General features: G+C 41.0%; 1 protein-coding gene across 1 annotated transcript in view; it reads right to left on the reverse strand.

Annotated features, from left to right (window-relative positions):
- Positions 1–21,725, reverse strand: part of LOC104383626 (nesprin-2-like) — a 162,223-nt gene that overhangs the window by 128,346 nt on the left and 12,152 nt on the right. The window contains exons 12-27 of the mRNA XM_086613635.1: positions 19,949–20,107; positions 19,089–19,250; positions 16,585–16,686; positions 15,058–15,258; positions 13,869–14,034; positions 12,845–12,957; positions 10,865–11,067; positions 10,351–10,470; positions 9,960–10,248; positions 9,000–9,169; positions 7,014–7,326; positions 6,109–6,273; positions 4,887–5,243; positions 4,253–4,387; positions 2,660–2,821; positions 1,166–1,312 (exon numbers count right to left, since the gene is read on the reverse strand). Of these exons, the coding sequence (XP_086469761.1) occupies positions 1,166–1,312; positions 2,660–2,821; positions 4,253–4,387; positions 4,887–5,243; positions 6,109–6,273; positions 7,014–7,326; positions 9,000–9,169; positions 9,960–10,248; positions 10,351–10,470; positions 10,865–11,067; positions 12,845–12,957; positions 13,869–14,034; positions 15,058–15,258; positions 16,585–16,686; positions 19,089–19,250; positions 19,949–20,107 (2,964 nt within the window). The remainder of the gene's footprint in view (positions 1–1,165; positions 1,313–2,659; positions 2,822–4,252; positions 4,388–4,886; positions 5,244–6,108; positions 6,274–7,013; positions 7,327–8,999; positions 9,170–9,959; positions 10,249–10,350; positions 10,471–10,864; positions 11,068–12,844; positions 12,958–13,868; positions 14,035–15,057; positions 15,259–16,584; positions 16,687–19,088; positions 19,251–19,948; positions 20,108–21,725) is intronic.

The raw sequence follows: 21,725 nt of genomic DNA on the forward strand, positions 1-21,725 counted from the left end.
GCCTTCAAATAACATCCTCCCTGAACCCACCTCTGCTACTGATACATTCACAGCTCTATCCTGTCTTCTCCCCTCCCCCTCCTCCTTACATTTCTGTGGTCCTTTAACCTCTCCTCACACCCACATTCCTTCTGCTCGGGACCTGCCTTGATGTACTGCTGTGTCCTTCACCAGGACCATCTCTTCAACTGTTCTTCCCAGAGCGACACATGCATGAAGCAGCTTGGCTGTGACACAAAGCCACGGCTGCTACCGCCACAAGTGCTATCCAAAATCAGGGGTAAGATGAGAGTGTTAGGGAGCCATGTCTCAATCGGGATGGGGAGGAAGGGAATGGGGGGGCTCCAGAGCCAGTCCCTGGCACTGCCATCGATTCCCACAGTGACAGAAAGATAAGTCACTTGGGGTGTGATCAGGTTTAACAGCCCATCAGCTGAGCTGAGGTCATTGCCCAAGTAGATGCTCTTAACCAGCCTCAGTCCAGATGTAAAACATAATCCCCTATATCACCTTCAGCTATTGCAGACAACAACATAAATGAAAAGGCACAGAGATTTTGTTGGGGTTTCCAGTTAGAGCAGATGCACAAGTCCCAGGTAAGACCTGCAAATGGACAGGCCAGCTGCGGACTTGCCTAGAGATTTAACCGTGAAGATTAGATCTGGCCTTACTCTTAAGGAAGAACAGACTTAGTAATGTCATTTAGTAATGTACTTTGTTACTCATTCAGCTTGAATTCATTCTCTTTTCTCTATTTTATTTAATTTATTTTCTTATGCTGATCACCCTTGGATTTCAGTTTTCTGATCTGCCTTTCTTATGATGGCACAGACTATCACAGCTAATTATAATAACACAAAAATAAGTTATATTGATTAATAATTTAAAGAGAAACCCTAAATATTACAAAATAAAGACATTATGATGGCTCGTAAACCCAAAATTGCTCTTTGAACAGATCCACTGAGAAATATGATGTGGCTAGCACTTTGGATAAAGTTCAAAACTCCCATGGACATAAAGCAGAACTATAAACAAACCTCTTGATTTTGATGCAACTGTAATTGTCTCTTCTTTTATAAGAGAACTTCAGCTGAAGCCCATGTGAAAACAAAAATTCAATGACTCTGACAAAGGCAGCTTGAAATAACAAAATGTAGGTTACCTCATAGGCAGAAACTGGGGGATTAGGTTCCACACCATGTTTCTCAGCTGCTGCAGGTTTCAGGACTCGACTTTTCTGGCACACCCTTTGTTGAATCTGATCCACGTCTTCTCTATATGACTGATTCTTGACATCGCTAGGTTTCTCCTTTTGGTGTAAGAAAAATAAAAGAAGGAAGTAACGAAAAAGCCCTGATCAAACCTGCTAAGTAGTAATTACAGTGCTTGAGATGACAAAGTTACAAAGCCCACAATTACAGGTAGATGAGGAAAACCACAATTACATCTCATAATTTATTGCGGGCAAGCTTATGGCAAAGGAAACCATTTAGAAGAAGCAGTACTGTAATTTTGTTATAAATTTTTAGAAAAACTGCAGACTGTAAGTGTTTTTCCTCTGACCCACGCTGCTCATGTTTTGTTATTCAAAACTTGGACCTTGAACTGTGTGCCCTTGGATGCAGTCTTTAGTGCATTTCTTAAAAGGTTTAGCATTTTCCTGAGGCTCCGATCTTGTACTTGTACTGTAGACAGAAAGCCTGTGGTTAGACACCCAGTCGATTACCAGGCAGGATATACCCACGGGCAGGCCAGAGATTTGCTGTATGTACACACTGAGGTATTTGCTGACTGTAAGTTCTGCCTGAGTTTGGTGTTCAGCTGGGGATAGATAAAAAAATGCCACACATCTCCACAAAATAAAGCATGGCAAATCCTTACAGCATGACCGTGGTGGAGAGCACAGCACGGCGTATCTATCTGCTGCACAGATAGCTGAACTAGTGGCTGCAAGTCAGACACGGTGTACAACGAAAGTAGCCCACCCGCAAATCAGAATGAACAAATTTACCCCAATTCTCAGCAAGCTCATGAGTGCACACTGTGCTCCATCTTTTCCAACTACACTGCTTTCAGCATCTCACACAGTTGGCTAAAACTGAAGGTCTGAGAAGAGTCTGGCTCTGTCTTCTTTATAACACCCCTTCAGAGAGGGCATGACAGCAAGGAGACCCCTGTAAGCCTTTTCATCTCCAACAAGAACAAAGCCTCTTCCCACTCGTTATGGCTCCAGCTCCTAAATACTGCTCTAGTTTGTCAAAATTCCCCTTGTACCAGGGTGCACCAAACAGGACACAGCATTTCAAACGCAGCCTCCTACATGCAAAGCAAATATGTAAATAAGAAATCTAAATAAATGAAAGGGACTCAAGCAAAAGGGTAAGACGACTTTGCAATAAGTCCAGGTGACTTGGAATGCAATATCCTCAGCAAACCACCTTGTGGCAGCCCATGGTAATACAAAAAAAAATTCCCTCCATACTAATTTTAAAGGTACAGGAAAGGATTCAAAGTGTTAATGCATGTTAAGTATACAGCACATCATTGAGAGTTTTATTATTTATTTGTTTAGTAGTGGTATCATCCTCACTACAACTAAACTGTATACATACACCCTCAAATTTAATCACTCTTCTGTAATCTCATGTCCAGTTACCTCTGCTGGATGGGTTTCCTTTCTTGTTTCATCACCTTCAATACCAACACCATACTGACGTCTTTCCAGGTCTGCTTCACCACCCTGAACCGCATTGTCCAGAACATCCTCTTGGGCCTTGTCACGTTTGTCCATAGCTGGGCTCTCTTTACCAGCTTCCCCCTGATTTGACAAAAATACAAAATGTTTACAACCAGTAAAAGACACAGTCCAAAATCCAAGTTTACTAAGGAACATCACACTCCACAAGCTGTCTACTCTATCTTCAGTTTAGTTTAACGAATGAAGGAAAAGGCTGAGGTCACCAAAACCCAGAGTCTCATGGAAACACCTGCTGAGATCAGTTTGCTGTATCAGCACCTTAATCACTATGAAACAGTTCAGAGACAAACCAAGCAGAAGTAAGTGCTCACATGATTTTTAACACCGTCATGGAAGTTTCTGCTTAGACACATTTTGCAACCCTAACTATTGAGCCAACTGCATCCTGGGCTACATCAAAACAAGCATGACCAGCAGGTTGAGGGAGGTGATTCCACCCCTCTACTCTGTCCTTGTGAGACCCCACCTGCAGGACTGCATTCAGCTCTGGGGCCCCAGCATAAGAAGCACATGGAGTTGTTGAAATGAGTCCAGAGGAGGGCCACGAAGATGATCTAATGGCTGGAGCACCTCTGTTATGCAGACAGGCTGAGAGAGTCGGGGTTGTTCAGCCTGGAGAAGAGAAGGCTCCGGGGAAACCTTCTAGCAGCCTTCCAGTACCTGAAGGGGCCTACAAGAAAGCTGGAGAGGGACTTTTGACAAGAGCGTGTAGTGATAGGACAAGGGGCAATGGATTTAAATTGAAAGAGGGCAGATTTAGATTAGATCTAAGGAAGAAACTCTTCACTCTGAGGGTGATGACGCACTGGAACAGGTTGCCCAGAGAAGCTGTGGCTGCTCCATCCCTGGAAGTGTTCAAGGCCAGGTTGGATGAGGCTTTGAGCAACCTGGTGTAGTGGAGGGCTTCCCTGCCCATGGCAGGGGGGTTGGATGATCTTTGAGGTCTCTTCCAACCCAAATCATTCTATGATTCTATGATCTTGCTCCTTCTCCAGAAATCCCAGTACGGATGGTTTCCACTCTGATATTTTGATGACCATCTCCCCAGCTACTGTTACCACTCAATGGTCAGGTCAATGAAAGATTTCATAATCATCCCCTCAGCTTTACACATGTGAAGTCATTTACAGTGTGAACATCCTGAGGTCAGCAGTTCCAGGTTAGTGATCTCTCACTCTCTACCTTGTGCGTGCAGGTGACAAAACCTGTTGAAATCACAGGTATGTTGCAGGTTTTGTACCATGGAGAAAGTAGGTCCAAGCCCTGAGGGCTTGTAGAGATCATCACATTGATCTCTTGCGCATTTCACGTGCGCAGCTGAGAGGATGATTTGGAGAACATAATTTCTCATTCCTTTCATCAGATAAGGAAACTATGTTTATGTAAGACTACATGTTTTAAGGAATTACATATGCTGTTCTAGTGAACAGACAAACACACGCACACACATATATAAGCACTGACGTGTATGAGAACATATTTGTCAAGCACCTGAACGGTCTGCCTCAATGTGTCCTTGCTCTGACAGATCCCCTGTAGTGGGCTGTCTGACAATACACTGCTTTCCTCAGAAAGTGGATCATTCTGCTTCTCTTTCTCGGACATATTTCCATTCACATCTTGACCCTAAGAGAAATGATATAAAAGAAAACCTGTTTGTGTGACCATAAACATTGTATTTTAACATTAAATCTCTGAATGGCAAAATCATCTACGAAAACAAGCAGGACAAATATTTCGCTGCAGTTGTAAACAAGTCTTACTGGTTTAAGAGAAGCTCTCGAAGTCCTTTGGCAAAGGTGTATCTGCAGTTTTCTCATCTATACACCTTCTCCCTTTGTGTCCTGACCCGGGATACCTGCTCTAATTACATGCAAGAGAAATCTACGCGCAGGTCGTGTTTAAATGGAAAACTGCAGTTTCGAACAGACATTATCGGCTTGTTACAGACTTGTTATGACAAGTTTTTCTCCACATCTTTGATTTACACACACAGATTTACAGAAGGCTTAATTTTGACAAAATTAAGGATGGAATATAGGATGCAATATACAAAAGGCATTTGAGAGACAGACGCCTCTTTAACCAGTCTTCCACTGCCATTACTGTCAACAAATATACTCACATCATGCATTTCCAAAGGCTCCTTTAACTCCACTGCTATGGGGCTCTCTTCTGCAGCGACAGGAGCATCAGAAGTGATCTGTATCTCTCTCTTCAGCCGTGTATCCGCCTCAGCTTCCATTTGTATTGCATTACCAAACTCATCTTTTAACTCAAGGGCTCCACTGGAAATACTTTCCTCCTTTTGCTTGACATTTTCAAGTCTTTCTTCCAGACTCCTGTGTTCACTCTGAAGTGTTTCAATCTCATCTTTAATAAACTTCTGTCCTTGTGAAGAGGTGTTTTGTTTAACAGTTTCTGCTAAAATCAAAATCTTCTTTAACGTGTCTTCGCATCGACTAAGAGGTGCTTGTTGTTCCTTTAAACATGAAGAGAACATTGTATTGAAAAGTTTCTTCACTCAATAAACTTAATGCTAAGATCTAAAGTAAATCGCTAAAACCATAAATATTTGTTGTGAACAACAAACTGTGCTGAAAAGTACATGCGGACCTATTTGCTGCAGAAAGCCAAACACTAAACTACTAATTTTAATCAGCCATTTTTATGAACAGAGAACACCTGAAGCTATAAGCATTACGACAATGATAAAATAATCAGTATGCTGTGAGGTGCATGATGATGCTTCCAAGTTTCGAACAGATAATCCCCTCCTTCTCCTATTATTTCTTACTTCTTAGAGGGATAGCAAACTCTGGAAGAAGGGGAATTGCAGTGATCCATATCTGAGCTATGGTTTCAGCTTTCAGCAGCTCTCTACACCCACAGCAACTGTTATCCATTCTTCCAAAGTGCAAAAGAATGCCTACTTATGCATGAAGGACACTTCTTAAAACTAAACTTGGCTCACTGACATTTTCCTAAGCTTTCTGCTCTGACTAATTTAAAGACACTTACTAACACGAAATTTAATGATCTCTTTCCTCATGATGCCAAGAGAGGAAAAAAAAAACCAACCAATCAAACTGAAGCCTGTGTGCTTGAGCTGGGGCAATTCTACCTCTAGTTCAGCTGACAGTAAAGGTATACTCAGTCCACTAAGAGTGGCTTTAGGCCTACAATTATCTTGACAAAAGAAACACCACATATACTCAATATTTCAGAAAGGTTTCTTAGTTTTTCAGTTTGACACCATTAGCAGTTGTCTTTTATAAACGTGATGGTCTCTACAAGCCCCCAGGGCACAGATCCACTTTCTCCATGATGCAAAACCTGCGACATACCTGTGATTTCAACTGGTTTTGCTCAGCTGATGGTTGTACCATTGCTGGACCTTCACAACCAGCAAGCTTCTCAGAGACAGTCTTCAGTTCAGTGCTCAGGCCTGCTACCATATCCTGAAACTGCTGGTGCTGTTGAACATGACTTTCCAATGTCTGCACTATGGTCTAGAAACCAAAGAGTTTCAAGGATTAGTCCACCATTAGCTCAAACAACCACAACTCATCCACAGACTGTCATAGCTTTTCCAGGACCTCAGCAGCACAAAAAACTCGCTTGTTTCCCATAAAATATCCAGCTACCCACAGGTGCACAGAAAATCCCTTGCCTTCTTCCCAGCACATCATGGACTTCACCATGAACAAAATCTTCATTAGTAGGAGGAAGCAGAAGAGTTTGCATTCCATAAGAATATACTTCTAAAAGGGATGTTTTCCACTCAGAATGGATGACAGATTAGATGCAGAATGCTACACAGGGTGCAAATGCAATTTGCACTAAACTGGGTGGAACCAATAACAAACAAGATGCAGGAAAAGCCATTCATCCTTCCAAAAGGGGAAAAAAAACCTCTACTGTGGCTTAGAGATTATAGGAATGACTGCTTCATATTACGGCTACCTGAAATTGTTTATACAGGTATAAAATGTTATTCTTCACACTCACCTTGGTCTCATTTGTTTAAACATTTATCTCTCTGCAAAGCACAAAAAGATATGAGTTTCCGGTGTTCTTTTCCCTACAGTAAGAGAGAGAGAGGAATTCCCTGCCCTTCTACAAAAGAACTTTCACCACTCCCAGCTCTCCCCATAAACTTCCCAGCTGAATGACCCTACAGGCAACCAGTGAGCACTGCAATCAACAGGCATACCAATAATCTCGTAAGGAAAGAGAACGAGGTTCCAACCTGCAGCTGGCTGAGCAGATTTTCATGTTGGTGCTTTAATTCCAACCATTCCACCTCTGTGAAGCAGGGATCCTCAGAGTGACCCTGTAGGTGATCTTCCTGGCTTTTCAATTCATTAAATCGGGAAGTTAAGTCTTCTGCCTTCTGCAGGAGGTTGACGTAGTTTGTCAGCTGAGCTTGCTTCTCCCACAAACCAGGCTGAAGGGCAAAACCAAGCTCCTTTTGCTGTTTCTCCAGTTCAGTTAGAGCCAGTCTCAGATCTTCTTTGCTTTGCTCATACTGCTCCATGTTGAACTGAGGTTGCTCTTGAGGGCTAGGAAAAAACAGAGCATTTAACAGTATTGAAAAAATTTTTATTCGTTATCTAGAAAATGTCAAATTGTGAACAAGTCAACCACTGGAATGAACTTGAGTATACTGAATATTTTTCTTCAGGTTTTAAATTACTTATCAGCTTCAGCCTGCAATTTTTAAGGTGATGAAAATGAAAAACACTGAAGTTATTGCGGCTGAACTGGACTTAAACACAGGACAAGCAACTAACCCTTTTAAACCTTAAGCTATAAACCCCTAGTTTCCAGCATCTGAGATGTGATGCTCATGCTCTGTATTTTTCCACTTTTCATTACAGCATAAGTTCTGTTTAAAAACTTCAATATGGCTATGAATCTATCTATTTTCCTTGACAGCTTCTTATGTCAGTCTCCTGAAAGCAAATGTTCTGTAGAAGAAACAATTTTATTGGTTGAGATGGGGGTAGGGGAGTGTTTTAGAGGTAGACAACAAAACCAGCAGATCCAATACGGGTCATGTTAGCACAATCCAGTGCCCACTTTCCTGACCTTGACATTTTGGATTTTGATTTGTGTGCTTTATAAGCACACATGCTGATCTGCTGCAGGTGAATAGGTTGCATTTGTCCATAAGAAATATGCAACTATGATCAGTGAGACAAAAGTAACATTCGTATGTTCACATTTAGCAATGAAGCACAGATATTTTCCAGATGGAACTTAAATGCCAACATTTGAAAATACGATCTCACACAAACAAATCCAAATAAATAAAGTCTGGTTAAAATTCTGTAAAGTACAGCAGGATAAATAAGCACAAAAGCAAAGCTTAAGTGTTTTGGTTTTTGCCCCTCAACATTCATATTTTTTGGCAAATGACAAATAAAGCACAGTTCCATTGTTTTTACTGAAAGTCAGTTCAAGGACATTACGGCAGGTAAGTATCTTGAAAGCACCTGCACGTGCAAAATCAGAACTTCAGTTCACGTTTACACGGCACACCTGGAATAACCTGACATGTTTTAAAGGATCAATTTGGCTCTCAGACATAGTTGCCACAGTGCCAGTGACAATAAAGTGCCTTTGCTGACTTTAACAATACCAGCTTCCACAGCCAAGAAAGCCTCTCGTAGTCAGAATAAACCAGGCTTTAAAATCTCTACTTTAAACATCCCAGCCTCCTGCATTTACTCCAAACTCTCTTTTGAAGCAGTACAAATCAGTGCAAAAGTACATCCCACCTCTGCTGGGGGACCACACCTGGGGCACAGAGCCCAGATCACATCGCAAGGAAGGGCCATGGCCGTGATTAAGTCAGTGCACCCTCACTGCATAGACTAATGGAACAAGAAGCAATGGGTGTGCATGTTTTGTTGTTTTTTGTTGTGTTTTTTTTTTTCTACAAGAGTGGCTGAGCTACTTCAGTATCAAAAAGGAATCTGAGACAAGCTGGGCAGATCCCATCAGTTGTCCTGTCACTCCCCTTACACCTCCTGGCTACACCCCCCACTCAACCATTCAATCCAAACTGTAATCTATCCCTCCACAACACTGCAGAAATACAAGTATTTTTGTAGGTATCTTGTTCTGTCCCCAAAGAACACAAATTCAACGGAAATGGTGCAAGAAGAAGAGAAGAAAGCCAACATAGCAGTAAGCGTTCTGTACTATCTCTTGGCAAATTCCACATTACCTTCTGTACTCAGCGGCTAACCGACAGATGCTTTCCCACTGGTTCTGGAGGTCGGAAATAGTCTGCTGAACCACTGGCTTCTTATTTTTCTCATTTCTCAGTAAAGTTTCTCCCAGAGCTACCATGTTCTGTATTTTGGCCTCTCCTGCATCTTTGAGAGCTGTGATCTCCTGTATTAAAGAAGCAGAAGCAGTACATACACAACTCTTTCTGATTACAAAATAAAAAGTATTACCAATGATTTTAACCAATTATTTTTTTAGTATTTTGTACACTGCTGCTCCAGACAAAAGAATTCTCTTTCCAATACATAAACAGGTGCATCGTCTAGTTTTAGAAAGTCTGAGATAATGAAGCTGAAGTTTATTAATTATTCACTACACAATCAATCCAACACTGTGCTGATAAAATAAAGGAAATGTTATAGAGAGATGTTTGGCATGATACTACCCCTTCCGCAGAACAAAACACGTAAATCCTCATCCTCATTTCCAGCTACTCTGTTAGGCAGCCTCCTAAGTAGTCAGAGAGAGGAGACACCAAAGAGGACATTGGGGCCTGAGACCCACCCAGGCAGTGGAGCAGCCCAGCACAACAGCACTGCAGGACACCCAAGAAGCCACATACTTTGCAGAGGCTCTCTGGGCGCCCCAGCTAAGTTACTGACCTCCCTCTCCACCTCTGGAGTAGGCTATGATGGGAAGACGCATGGTCACCAGCACCTTTTGAGTTCAGTGCTGCTCCACTCAGAAGTGCAGCAGAGAATCTCATGTGTGTAATAAACTATGCAAAAAAACCTCCACAAAACCCAACACCACCCACCCACCCTCCCACAAATAAGGAACAAAACCACAGGCAATCAGCAGTGACAGTATCTTTTAGGAGGTATTGACTCATCAAGCATTCCCCTGATATCAGCATGAGCTGTGAAGTTGAAAAGAAAAACATTTAACACAATACCTTTATCTGATTAATCTTTTCGTCTGATGCCAACTCACTTTCCTGTGAAATCAAGTTATTAACAGCCTCCTCGAACTTTTTGATCCAGCAAGAAACATCCTGGGCAAGTTCTTCAAAGTTCTGTCCTTCCACTGGAAGTCTCTCAGTGTTCCCTGCCATTTCACTTATACATGTAATCAGTGTGTGGTATCTACTAATAAGGTCACTGGCTTCTGAAACGGTTTTATCTTCCTTCAGCCCGGCCTCCCTCAAGGAATTTGCTAGCTGAACCATGGAGTCAAACGGTTTTCTGAAAAATACAAAAAAAATAATAAACATCTATTTGTTGTAACAACTTGGAGCAATTTTCTTTAGAAGACAGTTCTTAGATAGAGACCAAAGAAAACGATACCTCTGCATTAATAGTGTTTTATAGAAGTTCTCAAGTTCTGTCTCATCTTTTTTAATCTCTTCTAGTTTTCCTTCCTGAGCAGTGAGCCATTCTTCCAAGACAGTGTTGCTTTCTTCAAGGCTAAAAGCAGTACAAATATAGACACAGGTCAAAATGGGAGGCATTACATGACTAAAACCTGCTGACACCAGTGTTTTGCTGAAACATAAATATCATAAAATATCAAAAAGTCATAAATATTGCCTGATCAAGCAAAGTTTTAAGCACAAGCTTAATTTTCTTAAGTATCTCAGTTCATATCACTGAAACGATCCAAAAGCACATACTCCCATATAACACTGAGTCTGCTACAAAGTGAAAAAACATGAGGCATAGAACAAAACATTCACCACCCTTTATCAAAACACTATCTTTAATAAAAGCAGGGTTGTTTGCCATTCACTATGGCTGTTTAATAATGAATCATTTTATAACACTTGTGATTAAAATGTCAGAAACTACATTAGTTCCCTACCTACTGAGCTGCTGGAGAGAAGCACCGAGTTCCTTTTCCCGTTTCTGACATTTGGAGATTAATCTTTGTAGTTCTGCTTCTTGATCTCTCACACGGCCGTTGAGGTGGCTAATGCTTGCTTTGGGCAGGTAATGCTTCACTTTATTCAATAAAGTTTTAACCTCTTGGATATCTCGGTCTTTGCCTTCAGATGTTAAGAAGTGCTGAATAAGAGCACAAACACAAGATGCATTTGTCAAATTTGCTGTTGTACAACAGATAATTATGTTACACGAGTTTTTCAACTCCTGATATTTCCACTGACATTTTCCACAGCAATTCCAGTTCCTGAAAAGGAATATATGTTAATTCACAGTTTGCTGACTACCCCACTTGCAAATGGAAAAGTTGCTGTTTGTAGAATAAGGAGAAAGTGAAGTAGATGACTTGGATTTTCTTCTCTACAACACAAATACACACAGAAGAAACAAGCAGCATTCAAATCTAGCACTGACATCACTATGTCTTCTGCTGCTTAACTGTGAGTGCTTCCTGCAGATATTGCGGCTTCGCCATCTCTTTTCTGTTGATTCTGTCTGACTTGGAGTGAAAATCTAGCTACAAAAAAGTGAATAATAATTTTTCACATTTGAGTCCAATGGGGGTGTGGAAAAATAACAGAAATTGGGGGGGAATGGGAGAATATTGTCTCCCAAAGTCCAGCTTATGTCTTAACATGAGCTGTAATATTAGAGCAGCCTTGAGATAAGACACAGGTGCTGCTCCCAGGAACAGAACGCACTTGGAATGGACAAGGCCTGCATCTAGCCAGACAGAATGTGCAACATCCATGACGTGGGGAACAGAGTGGTACGGAGGTATTGCGGCTCATCCCTGTTATCATGGATAAAGAATGTCCAGCAAAGATAACCACATATTTGCTATCAAAGAAGCTGGATCACAACTACTGCCTCAGCAATGATGGTGAAATCATGTCCTGAAGCTGAATTTTGCTCATTATAACATCAATATAATACCAAAATACACCTCCACCTCAAAAGCCACTCCCTCCGGGAGACGCAAAAATATGTATGACTAAAGTCACTCAAGCTCCACCTAAAAGTAAAGAAATAGTATATAATGGCGAAAAATAAGGAGGATGTTAGGGAGAAGACCTCCATCGAAACATCTGGGATCAGTCGATGGGCTGGATCTCTCTTCTCCCCACCATAAGGACACCTATTGGGTAAGAGCTCTGTGTTATGCACATTTACTTACCAACATCTTGCTAGCTATTGAGTATTATCACTGACCAGTTCTGGTTTTATATTATTCGACATCAAATCTGTTTTTGGAGTCAGTCCCTATCACTGGCTATCTTTGAATCTGTATCCTGTCACAACCATATGTAATAAAATTTATCATATATATATAAAAATATAAATTTCCGAACACTCCATAATTGATACAGAGGACATAAGGGATTTGGCCTGGTGCGCTGCCCGTGGGGTCCCTGAAGAGGTTAGACGAACACCCTCTGACTTAGCGGGCTGCCCAGGGAGGCAGGCAGGTCGGGTACGAGGGTCTTGTCTTTCTTGGGAAACTGGTAGACTGGTCAGATTGCTCCCTGACCTCTGTAGACCTGGCCTTGTGTCATAATGTGAAAGATTTCAGATTTTCATTTTACTGTCTATATACTTGACTTTCGGCATCTTTGCACACTGAAGTATTTGGTGAAAGTGCATTCACTTTCACTGAATACCGTCCCGTCTCTTACTTGCCCAACTATGTATGACCTTGAACAGTGATACTCCATTTTAACAAAGTTCTATTTTCATTCGACGACCTATCCTAATGCTTTAAGTTACATGAAACGTTATCGTAGCCTCAAGTTAACAAAACCACCGAAGGCGAATTCACTCCCTAGAACAGACTCGGGTGTAAAGAAGTAAAACTTCAAGAACAATTAGCTTTAGAAATTAAAACACTTTAATACTTTACCTTTAGCCTCTGCAGTCTTTCTTCCAGTATCAGTTTTGTTTCTGAGGGGTCAAAGCAGTCCTTCAAAGACAGCTGAGTGCTGCTGAACCAGTCATTAAAATTCTTGCACTGACCTGAAAAAAGATACATTTACATTTTCTTCATTAATTGTATTCTGTAAAACAAAATCCTATTTAACAGGAAGATTTCAGACAATTTGTAATCACATTTATCAGTGCTACTGTCAAAGGTTGCTTTTCGCTACAGACCATGTGACAGAAAATGCTCCACTTCATACTTCTTTTTACCCAACATTAATTGACAATAAACACAGCTGTTCACTTCAGAGGAGCAGTCTGCTATACACAGCAGTTTCAGTACACAGGACCTGGATTTCTTCTCATTTCCACACAAATAAATATTACTCAAAAACTATTTGAAGATGAGACTACCTTAAGGGCTAATTCTACACCTGCACAATCCTGTGTCTGCATAAAACAAAATGTAACTAATAATGCTACCCATTCTCGTAATTAAGATTAAATTAAAAATGACTGGGAAAAAAAGAGTTTGATTTCTGCATTTTTAAATTAAATGATATGATATTTGTTCCAGAATTACACTTTATACTTATGTTATCTTTTTTTTAAATGTAAAAAAAGAAACAAAATACTTCGATTCAGATTGAGTGGTTTGTTGGAATCAAAAGCCATTTTTATCCAAATCTTTATTTTGCTCCAAATCTTGAAGCAGTTTGCGGTATCAAAGAGGCTTCAGACACCAAACCAAAAATAAATTAACTGCCTAACCTTTAAGTGATTATGATAGAATCATAGAACCATAGAATCATAGAATGGTTAGGGCTGGAAGGGACCTTCAAAGGTCATCTAGTCCAACCCCCCTGCAAGGAACAGGGATATCTCCAACTAGATCAGGTTGCTCAGGGCCTCGTCCAACCTGGCCTTGAACGTCTCCAGGGATGGAGCAATTATGATGGTCAATACAAACGTATAAAGCTACATAAACATGAAATGTGCTTGCTTACGGTTCAAAACACCGATAAAGTGATCTTGAAACACATGTTTCTTCTTATTAAATAAATCAGTGAGACATTTAAGCTGCTTATTTAATTCATCCACATCAGGACAATCCGTCTCTTCTTGGAGTAATGTCACATGGTGTTTTTGTTGCAGAATTTTCTGGTGTATCTCCTAAAGATAAAAAAAAAAGGACAACTGTTAAAAAGAAGAATGTGAAGTGACAGCAGAAGTTCACTGTACAGAGCTGCTCTAGTACAATCTAGAGTTTTGCAAAAGAGTTTAGTCCTGCCTATGTGTCAAACTAATTTCTTGAAGTATATTGCCATTAATGAGGCAATCAGTAGGTAGATACAAGCACTAAACTCTCCTTGAGCAGCGTGTATACATCTGTATGCATACATAATCACACATACATTCCCACGTGCACATTTTGGCATCGCACAGAACAGATACGTGACGTGCATAGCAACACAGTATGTTCCAGGGCATATAATAGTGAGAAGCTCTAATGTCTTAGCTGCCACAGGCACTATTCCACCCCTAACTGCCTTACTCTGTATGTCAAGTCCCTTTCAAGTGGGTTGAAAAATAACTTAGAGAGAGCTGGGAGAATTAATTAAAAACAGTATCTTTCTTCCAATGTCTGTGGGGCAATTTCACTGCCTCAAACACCGGTGGTCTTACACCTACAACACACATAATCCACTCACTGCTCAACAGGAGATTTAAATCTTGCCAGCCTTGAACCTCCAAGCAGGAAGCATCTCTTTTTTCACCTCTCTCCCTGGTGCAAAGCGGAAAGTTGGCTTAAATTGCCTTCTGGGACCTCCCCTTGCAGGCAGGCTCAGGTGGCACAAAGACAACCTCTGTATATTACCTAGTCTTGGAAAAGATACAACCCAGTACCCCCACTACTGCTTCAACACATCTCGGGTGGTGGTGATACACTGCTGTCACGACTATCACTAACCATATCCAATAGCTGCAAGGGTTAACTGACTACATCTGGTAACACCCAGTGAAAACAGCCTTTCATTCACGTTTCTGGCAGCTTAAGGAACTATTCAAATCAGGCTCTTCACTTGAGATATTCCAGCAGTTTACAACATCTACAGGAGAAATATTTATGAAGACATGCCCAGGAGGGAAATAATGAACAAAATTATAAAAGATGCGTGATTTGTGGCATGCTACCTCTAATTTAGTAAAGATCTCTAAGGTGTCAGAAGGAGATAAAGCTTTTAAAAGTGATTCAGTCATTCCAATCTGTGTCTTGGCCAGATCAAGGTCTCCTTTTAACTCTGCTGTATTCACGCTGAGTTCACTGATCCCCCGCTTCGTTGAAAAGAGCTCTTTGATTAGGTCCATTTTTTGCACAACAGATGATCTGATGACCTTAAAATTCGAAATAAACATAATGTAAGAAATTATACAGGATTGATTTCCTACAATTTTACAGAACTTCATGACAGACGTAAAAAGCAATGAAATGATCTGAAGTCCAGACGTTTCAATCACAGCCTGTTCCAGTTTCCTTCCCTCCCACTCCACAAATTGAAAAATAATAGTATTTATGCCCTGCTTTTCTGAGGAGGAATGATCTCAGTTCATCTTTATTAGTGATGCATTTACTGGTGCTGCTTTACTAATAAATTTATTTGTCAGTCTACTCCAGTGTCTACTTTCAGCTGGATAAAGGCCTTCCACGTGCTTTGGCTACCAGGAAATAGAGGGTGCCAGCTCTCTCCGTAACACACCTCCCTGCAGTGATCCCACTGGGGCAAACTTCCCACACCAATCCAAAAAATAGGCAAGGATGGCAGAGAGGTGAGAAGCTCTGGCTCAGGACTAGTCACCAGAAGCAACAGGTCCTTAACCTTATCCTTAAGGCTTTCACTGATTTGCATGAGACAGAAACTCAGTGGGGTCATGGTCACATGCTGAAACACCTCCCCAGGGTGCTCAGGGCGTCTGGTGCTCCCGAACAACATAGTGTGCACAGCACAAGGTTGCCAGAGTCCCTTCCTAAGCTCCTTAGATCACTTTACCCAGTGAAACTCCTTCGAGTTCACTGTCTGCTAAGGATAAACATGCAAATAGCCAAACCGGGTCAAGCGGAAGGTGTATATGATAGAGACTGGGAGCAGATCCTTAGGAAACTGGTATAGGATCAAGGTAGGCTAACGTGGTCTCAAACAGTGGAGCTTGCTGTGTGACGTTAACACGAAAAGATGAAGATTTTCTTGTGATATCCCAAAGGAAAACATCACAGTAAACATCACTCTATGCAAACAGCTACATTCTACCAAGCTACATTAAGCCATATCCAGGTAATGGTATGCTTTAAAATAGATGGTCAGCATGCTAAGTTGCTGGGATCCCCTAAGGGATGACAAGGTCTGTTTTGCCTTGTTCTTGGCCAATAGCTAAATATCACTGATATTGGCCCCTTTCAGCAGGCCCACAAAACAATTGGGTCAGGTCTAAGTCCCTAAAAGGCACAGGACCAAGAGAGGTCTTTGAGTTTAAAATGACAAGTTTGGTTCTAACAGCTTAAGAAAGACAACAAATGAAATGTCACTGCTAATAGCCAACAAAATGCCTCCAATTCTCTTGGGGGAGATTTAAGTCAAACCAAGATATGATTGTGGCAAAGACTATAGTAGAAGTAGGGCTGTAGTAATGAGTACTAGCGTATTAGCTCTAAAGGCTTCTTTGCACCTGTAGCTCCAGCGGAGGTTCATTACTATTCAGAAGTTCTTCTATCTCAGCCACTGTGTTGTCAAATTTCTGGAGTTTCTGCTCTTGGACTCGTAAGCATGCCTAAAGGTGGAAAAAACACATTGGTAATTGCCTTTCCCCCAAATTTAATTTCCATGTTTCTGTTAGAAAACTATTACTAATATTCTGATGCTGCATTTTGGTATATAGAGCTCCCATGACTGGTCCATTTCCTGATTTTCATTTTAGCAATTTAGGCATTTTTTGTATTAGAGTCAGAAATACTCAATGTTTCTCAGGCAAAGCAGTTATTAATGCAAATCTGGCATAAATTTAACAATCTTAATTATTTTACATCTGTATTAACCCAAGTAAATTTGCAGGAAAACAATCTTAATTTTGTATTGATTTCTTGCTGCTTCTATTAAAAAGGGATATTCTCAGATGTTGCAGACTTCAGACCAAAAATTGGCATCGCAGTCATATGTTTGAGTAAAGATGTGATAAAATACGATACATGCTGTAAGCACTTTTTAAATATAAATCCTTTGTATATGAAAAGACCTCTACTTATTTGAATGGATTTGGAAAAAGCCAGTAATGTGAAAGTAAAATATCAGCTTCAACTCATGAAACAGGATATATCTAAAATAACCACATTGTCTCATATTTCCAAATCGATATTCCAGACTCCCTCAGGACCAAGTATTCCTTTGCAGTCTCTGTACAAGCAATCATCAAAACCCATTCACATGCTGCAGCCTTTAAAAGAGTTCCCATTTCCATATCGGCTACAGAGGAAAGCAGAACTTCTCTCACATTATTTATGCTGAAATTATCCTTAAATACACAGTCAAATGATTCATTACTCTGTTCTTCTGTGACAGGTTTCTTGAAAGCACATGCACCTGTGCTCTGCTGGGTGGTCACAAAGGACCCTGGGTTTCAACCTTATGTAACATGATACACACTGCAATGGTTGTTGATTTTTTCATAATTAACATCAATGTAGAGATGTTTAAAGATCAACAACAAAAGAAATCATAACAAATTGATAAATGAACCTGATGCCCTCTGCACTTTAACTCATTTTACAAAAATACCAATGCACTGAGTTCAGTTTTCCCTCCTCTATTCAGCTTTTATAGTAGCTCATGGTTAACATGGTTCCTCTCTCCTTTGCCCTCTTCTCCCCGCTCTTTTCAGAATTATCCTCTTGCATGAGAGCAGCAGAGTAACCTTAGCACAGCCTCCTCCAGCACAGCCCTTCCGAAGCACCAGGAAGGCACGTCATGGTCACATCACGCCGGGCTTGAGCAGTTTCCAGGTAACAAAATGGCTCTTAAGATGCAGTTGCCAGCTGGTGCATTTTTACTGGAGCCCTCAGGGACCTGAACTACCCCAGGTAAATTCTAACAACGCAATGGTAAAGGCAATAATAACGTAACAAAATATCCACCTCTGCACTACACCACCTCTGCGTGTACACTACTCTTCAATGGGAAGATCTATAAACAAAGAACACCTTGGCTTTTTACTGCTCTGCAAATTAAAACAAATGAGCAGTGCTAACAGTAGCAGTAATGCTGCAAATAAGCATAATAAAAACCAGAGCATTTGTAGCATGTAAACACTGAGAAGAAACTGCCTGCATATTTTCAAACAAGCGGATACGGGATATATTTATATTTGAACCCCACTGAAGCAGGAAATTACTTTTGTTTAGTAGATAGTGGCTATAAGCACAACGAAGCAGTGCTGCTGGTCGATTACGACCCTAAAGTCAGAAACTAAAAGATGCCAAAAGTTAATGTTATGATCTGTGTGAACGGGCAGCCCAGGCGTTGCTGATGCCTGCCCACGTGCAGCCCCTGGAGACCCTTAGCAGCCAGTCGCTATTGAGGCTGCATTAAATTACGCTGGGGAGCACACTGGGACAAGGATACACTGGGGAGCACAGTGGGACAAGGATCACAGGAGCAAATAAGCCACCTCTGCAACCTCTGCTTGAACTGTGTGTTGCCCAGCCACTTCTGAGACTCCCGTATCTTCACTGATGGGCAATTTCTAATTAACCATTAGCCTATACATCCTCTCTTCCCTTTCTTCTCTAGGCACAAAGAAATATGTGCAGCACTGTACTCCAGCCTACAAGCTTTCCAGGCCTTCTCTTTGCTGCATTCCTATCTGCACAGCACAAAGGAATGAGGGGGCTTTTGTAGCTTCAAGCAGCATTTGCAGTGTTGCATTAATTTAAAACAATTTAGTATGCATGTACACTATCTATTTATTAGTTTCCAAGACCTGTATGCCCAATATATTATGCAGTATCTTCAGTGAAACTATCCATGCAACGATACGACCAGTATCCAGATACGACCACAAATGTTACAACTCCCTCTGCTTTCGCAGTGCTGGTATTTCTATGCGATGTGCGTGTTTATAGTCCAAAGTCCATACCACTACAGTATCAGTTAAGGGTAAAAAATTTGCATTCAAATTACCTTCAGCTGCGTGAGGTCCTCTTCAGTCAGACAACGGTCTTCTACGTTCTTAAGTTCTGCACTTGCCCAAGCGTCGATTGTGCCAGATAAACTAAGAAGTTTGTCCCACAAAGCCTGAGCTCTTCCCAAATTATCGCAGTAGTTTTCAGTCTTTTCATTGATCTGCCATGAGATTTATATACAGAAAACACACACGGATTTCAAAAATCTTGAGTTATATTCTAAAAGCGAGGGCAGCATAATAAAATTTGAGCGAGAGGAAACCACCCACAAAAACAACAAGCGCGGCAAGGGAAAAAAATCTCATGTGTCTTCACAGTGAACTGGTCATGGAGAAGATATTTAAATCCCTGCCACACATGTCGCCAAACATACCAATCACAACGGCAGCCTGCCAGTTTTAAGGCAGGTTTAGGAAGGAGCCTTGCTCATTAATGTTTATCTACTCTCAGTAAATACCATCTAATCTCAGTATTGATGCACTGCTTAGATCGACAGTGGCAAACATTTCTCACCAAAAGCACTAGCATTCTAATTCTCCAGATTGTCTCCCAAGTCTAAATCCACAGAAGTTGTTATGGAAGATTACGGATTTGTGCAGAAAGCACAAATATTGCCTTTCTGCATTTCCCAGAATTATTTACTGTCAAGGAGTATCCATGACATAAACTACCTGAGAGATCAGAAACATTACACCAATAGACACTCTGCAAGCTTTGCTCTGGTAAACACTTGCATTTATCTCTTAAGAGTCTTTGCCATATTGCACTTAATTTATTCCAAATATTACACATGCGTCAGAATCAATTACTATAATGCATAACAGATAAGACCACCCTGATAATTTACTTTTTACATACATCCAGCCATCTGTCCACAATAATGTTAGCCTCATTCTCGAACGGAGGCTCCTCAAAGCTTCTCATTTTATTGAGCTGGAATTGAAGGTTTTTGCAGATCTGGTTTATTTTGTCTACATCTTCAGAATGATTATTAAATTCCTCTTTTGCCTCTTCAATCTGTGAAAAAGACCAAAAGGATATTTATGAGCATGTTTATTTATGACTGTTTATTCAGCAAAACATTTTTAACTGATGTGCTGTTCTTTTCAGCTTAGAGAAACAACAGCATTACACAAAATAATCTATTTTATATAATATGATGAGACTAGGAATGTATCCTGTGCTGTTATATCCCCGTCATGCCGATAGGAACACTTCCCTCTTAGAAATCCATATCATCCTGTTATTGACTGCAAAACAGATGAGTGGGAACTATGGATAATATATTTCTGACTAAGAGAGCCAAAACTGCAGTTTGCTTTAACAGTTGTACTTGCGAGACCCAAGGGGACTGCACATCCATCCACAGAACCTTGGTTACAGAAATAAACAATGCACAACATAATAATCATCTGAGATACTATTATAACTCTAAAAAACATAACCTGGCATTTTGATCCCCGGTTTTGAACTACTTCGAAGAAAAAAAAAAAAAGCTTAAATCCTACTTAAATATAGCCATTGTCAAATATGCCGTTGTCAGAAACCGAAATGTCCCTTTTTCCTACTTCCTATTTAAACACTAAGACTGCTTCTTTGTGCTTAATTGTAATGTTAGTGTATACAAACAACATGGAAGCTCGCTGGAAAAGAAACACTGACCTCTAGTGTTAGGCAATATGATATTAAAAGCTCTCCTTATTTCCCATAAAACAAGCATTACATCCTGTCGTACAGATACTGCCAGCCACTGAGATCAGGGCAGGGACGGCAGAGCGGCACTCACAAACCAGAACAAGGCAGAGAATCTTCTCTGTTATTGTTTTATATAATTATGATTAAAAAATCATCAGCACTCAAGGACACGCCTTGCATCATGCTGCAACCATGGCGGACCACAGTTCTGAGAGCGGGAGCTTCATACAAGCAGGGGCCAGGGTACGCAGGTGACCTCCCCTGAAGCAGGGGCCCGAGTGATACGAGATGGCAGAGGTCTCACCAGTGAAACTGAGAAAAGACCCTGCCCCAAATGAAGTGGGGGTGGCACACACGGACACCATCCCATTGCCTGTGGGAAGAAACCACTTACATTCCTTCTTCAATTTAACCATCCCAGGCGTCGCCCGCGAGCAAATGTTCCTGAATGATATGGGTGATGCCTCATCAGAAAGCCCGAAAAATGGGATCTGAACAACCAGTTATACAACTCAGCCAGGAAATGTGAAACCTGTACAGTACAATGGTCACAATGGACACAGTGCTGTTCACGAATCCGTTAGCCGTGGACAACTAAGTCCAGTGGTTGTATTCATTTAGCCAAGAAGAACGTAGCTGGCTGTCAAATTTTTGTCTGAAAAATGGTAAACTTTAAACTAAATGAGGGGGTGTCCAGCAATACCTGCTCATTCAGTCTCATCAGCTAAAGTAAAAGCTACTTCAAATGTTCAGCTGCTATCAAAGACAGCATGGAGCAAATGTTGGTTACAGAGGCCAAGGCTCTTATATAAAAGGTCTGTCTTCTAAGTAGGTTTGTAACATAGGAGAAGAGGAGAAATACCAAACTACATCGGTATGGCTTCTAACTGCAGCACAGTTTGGCCAGCAAAGTCAGTGCGAGGGCAGAGATTCATGCTGC

The sequence above is a fragment of the Tauraco erythrolophus genome, chromosome 6, assembly GCF_009769465.1.
Source record: "Tauraco erythrolophus isolate bTauEry1 chromosome 6, bTauEry1.pri, whole genome shotgun sequence".
NCBI classification, from domain to species: domain Eukaryota; kingdom Metazoa; phylum Chordata; class Aves; order Musophagiformes; family Musophagidae; genus Tauraco; species Tauraco erythrolophus.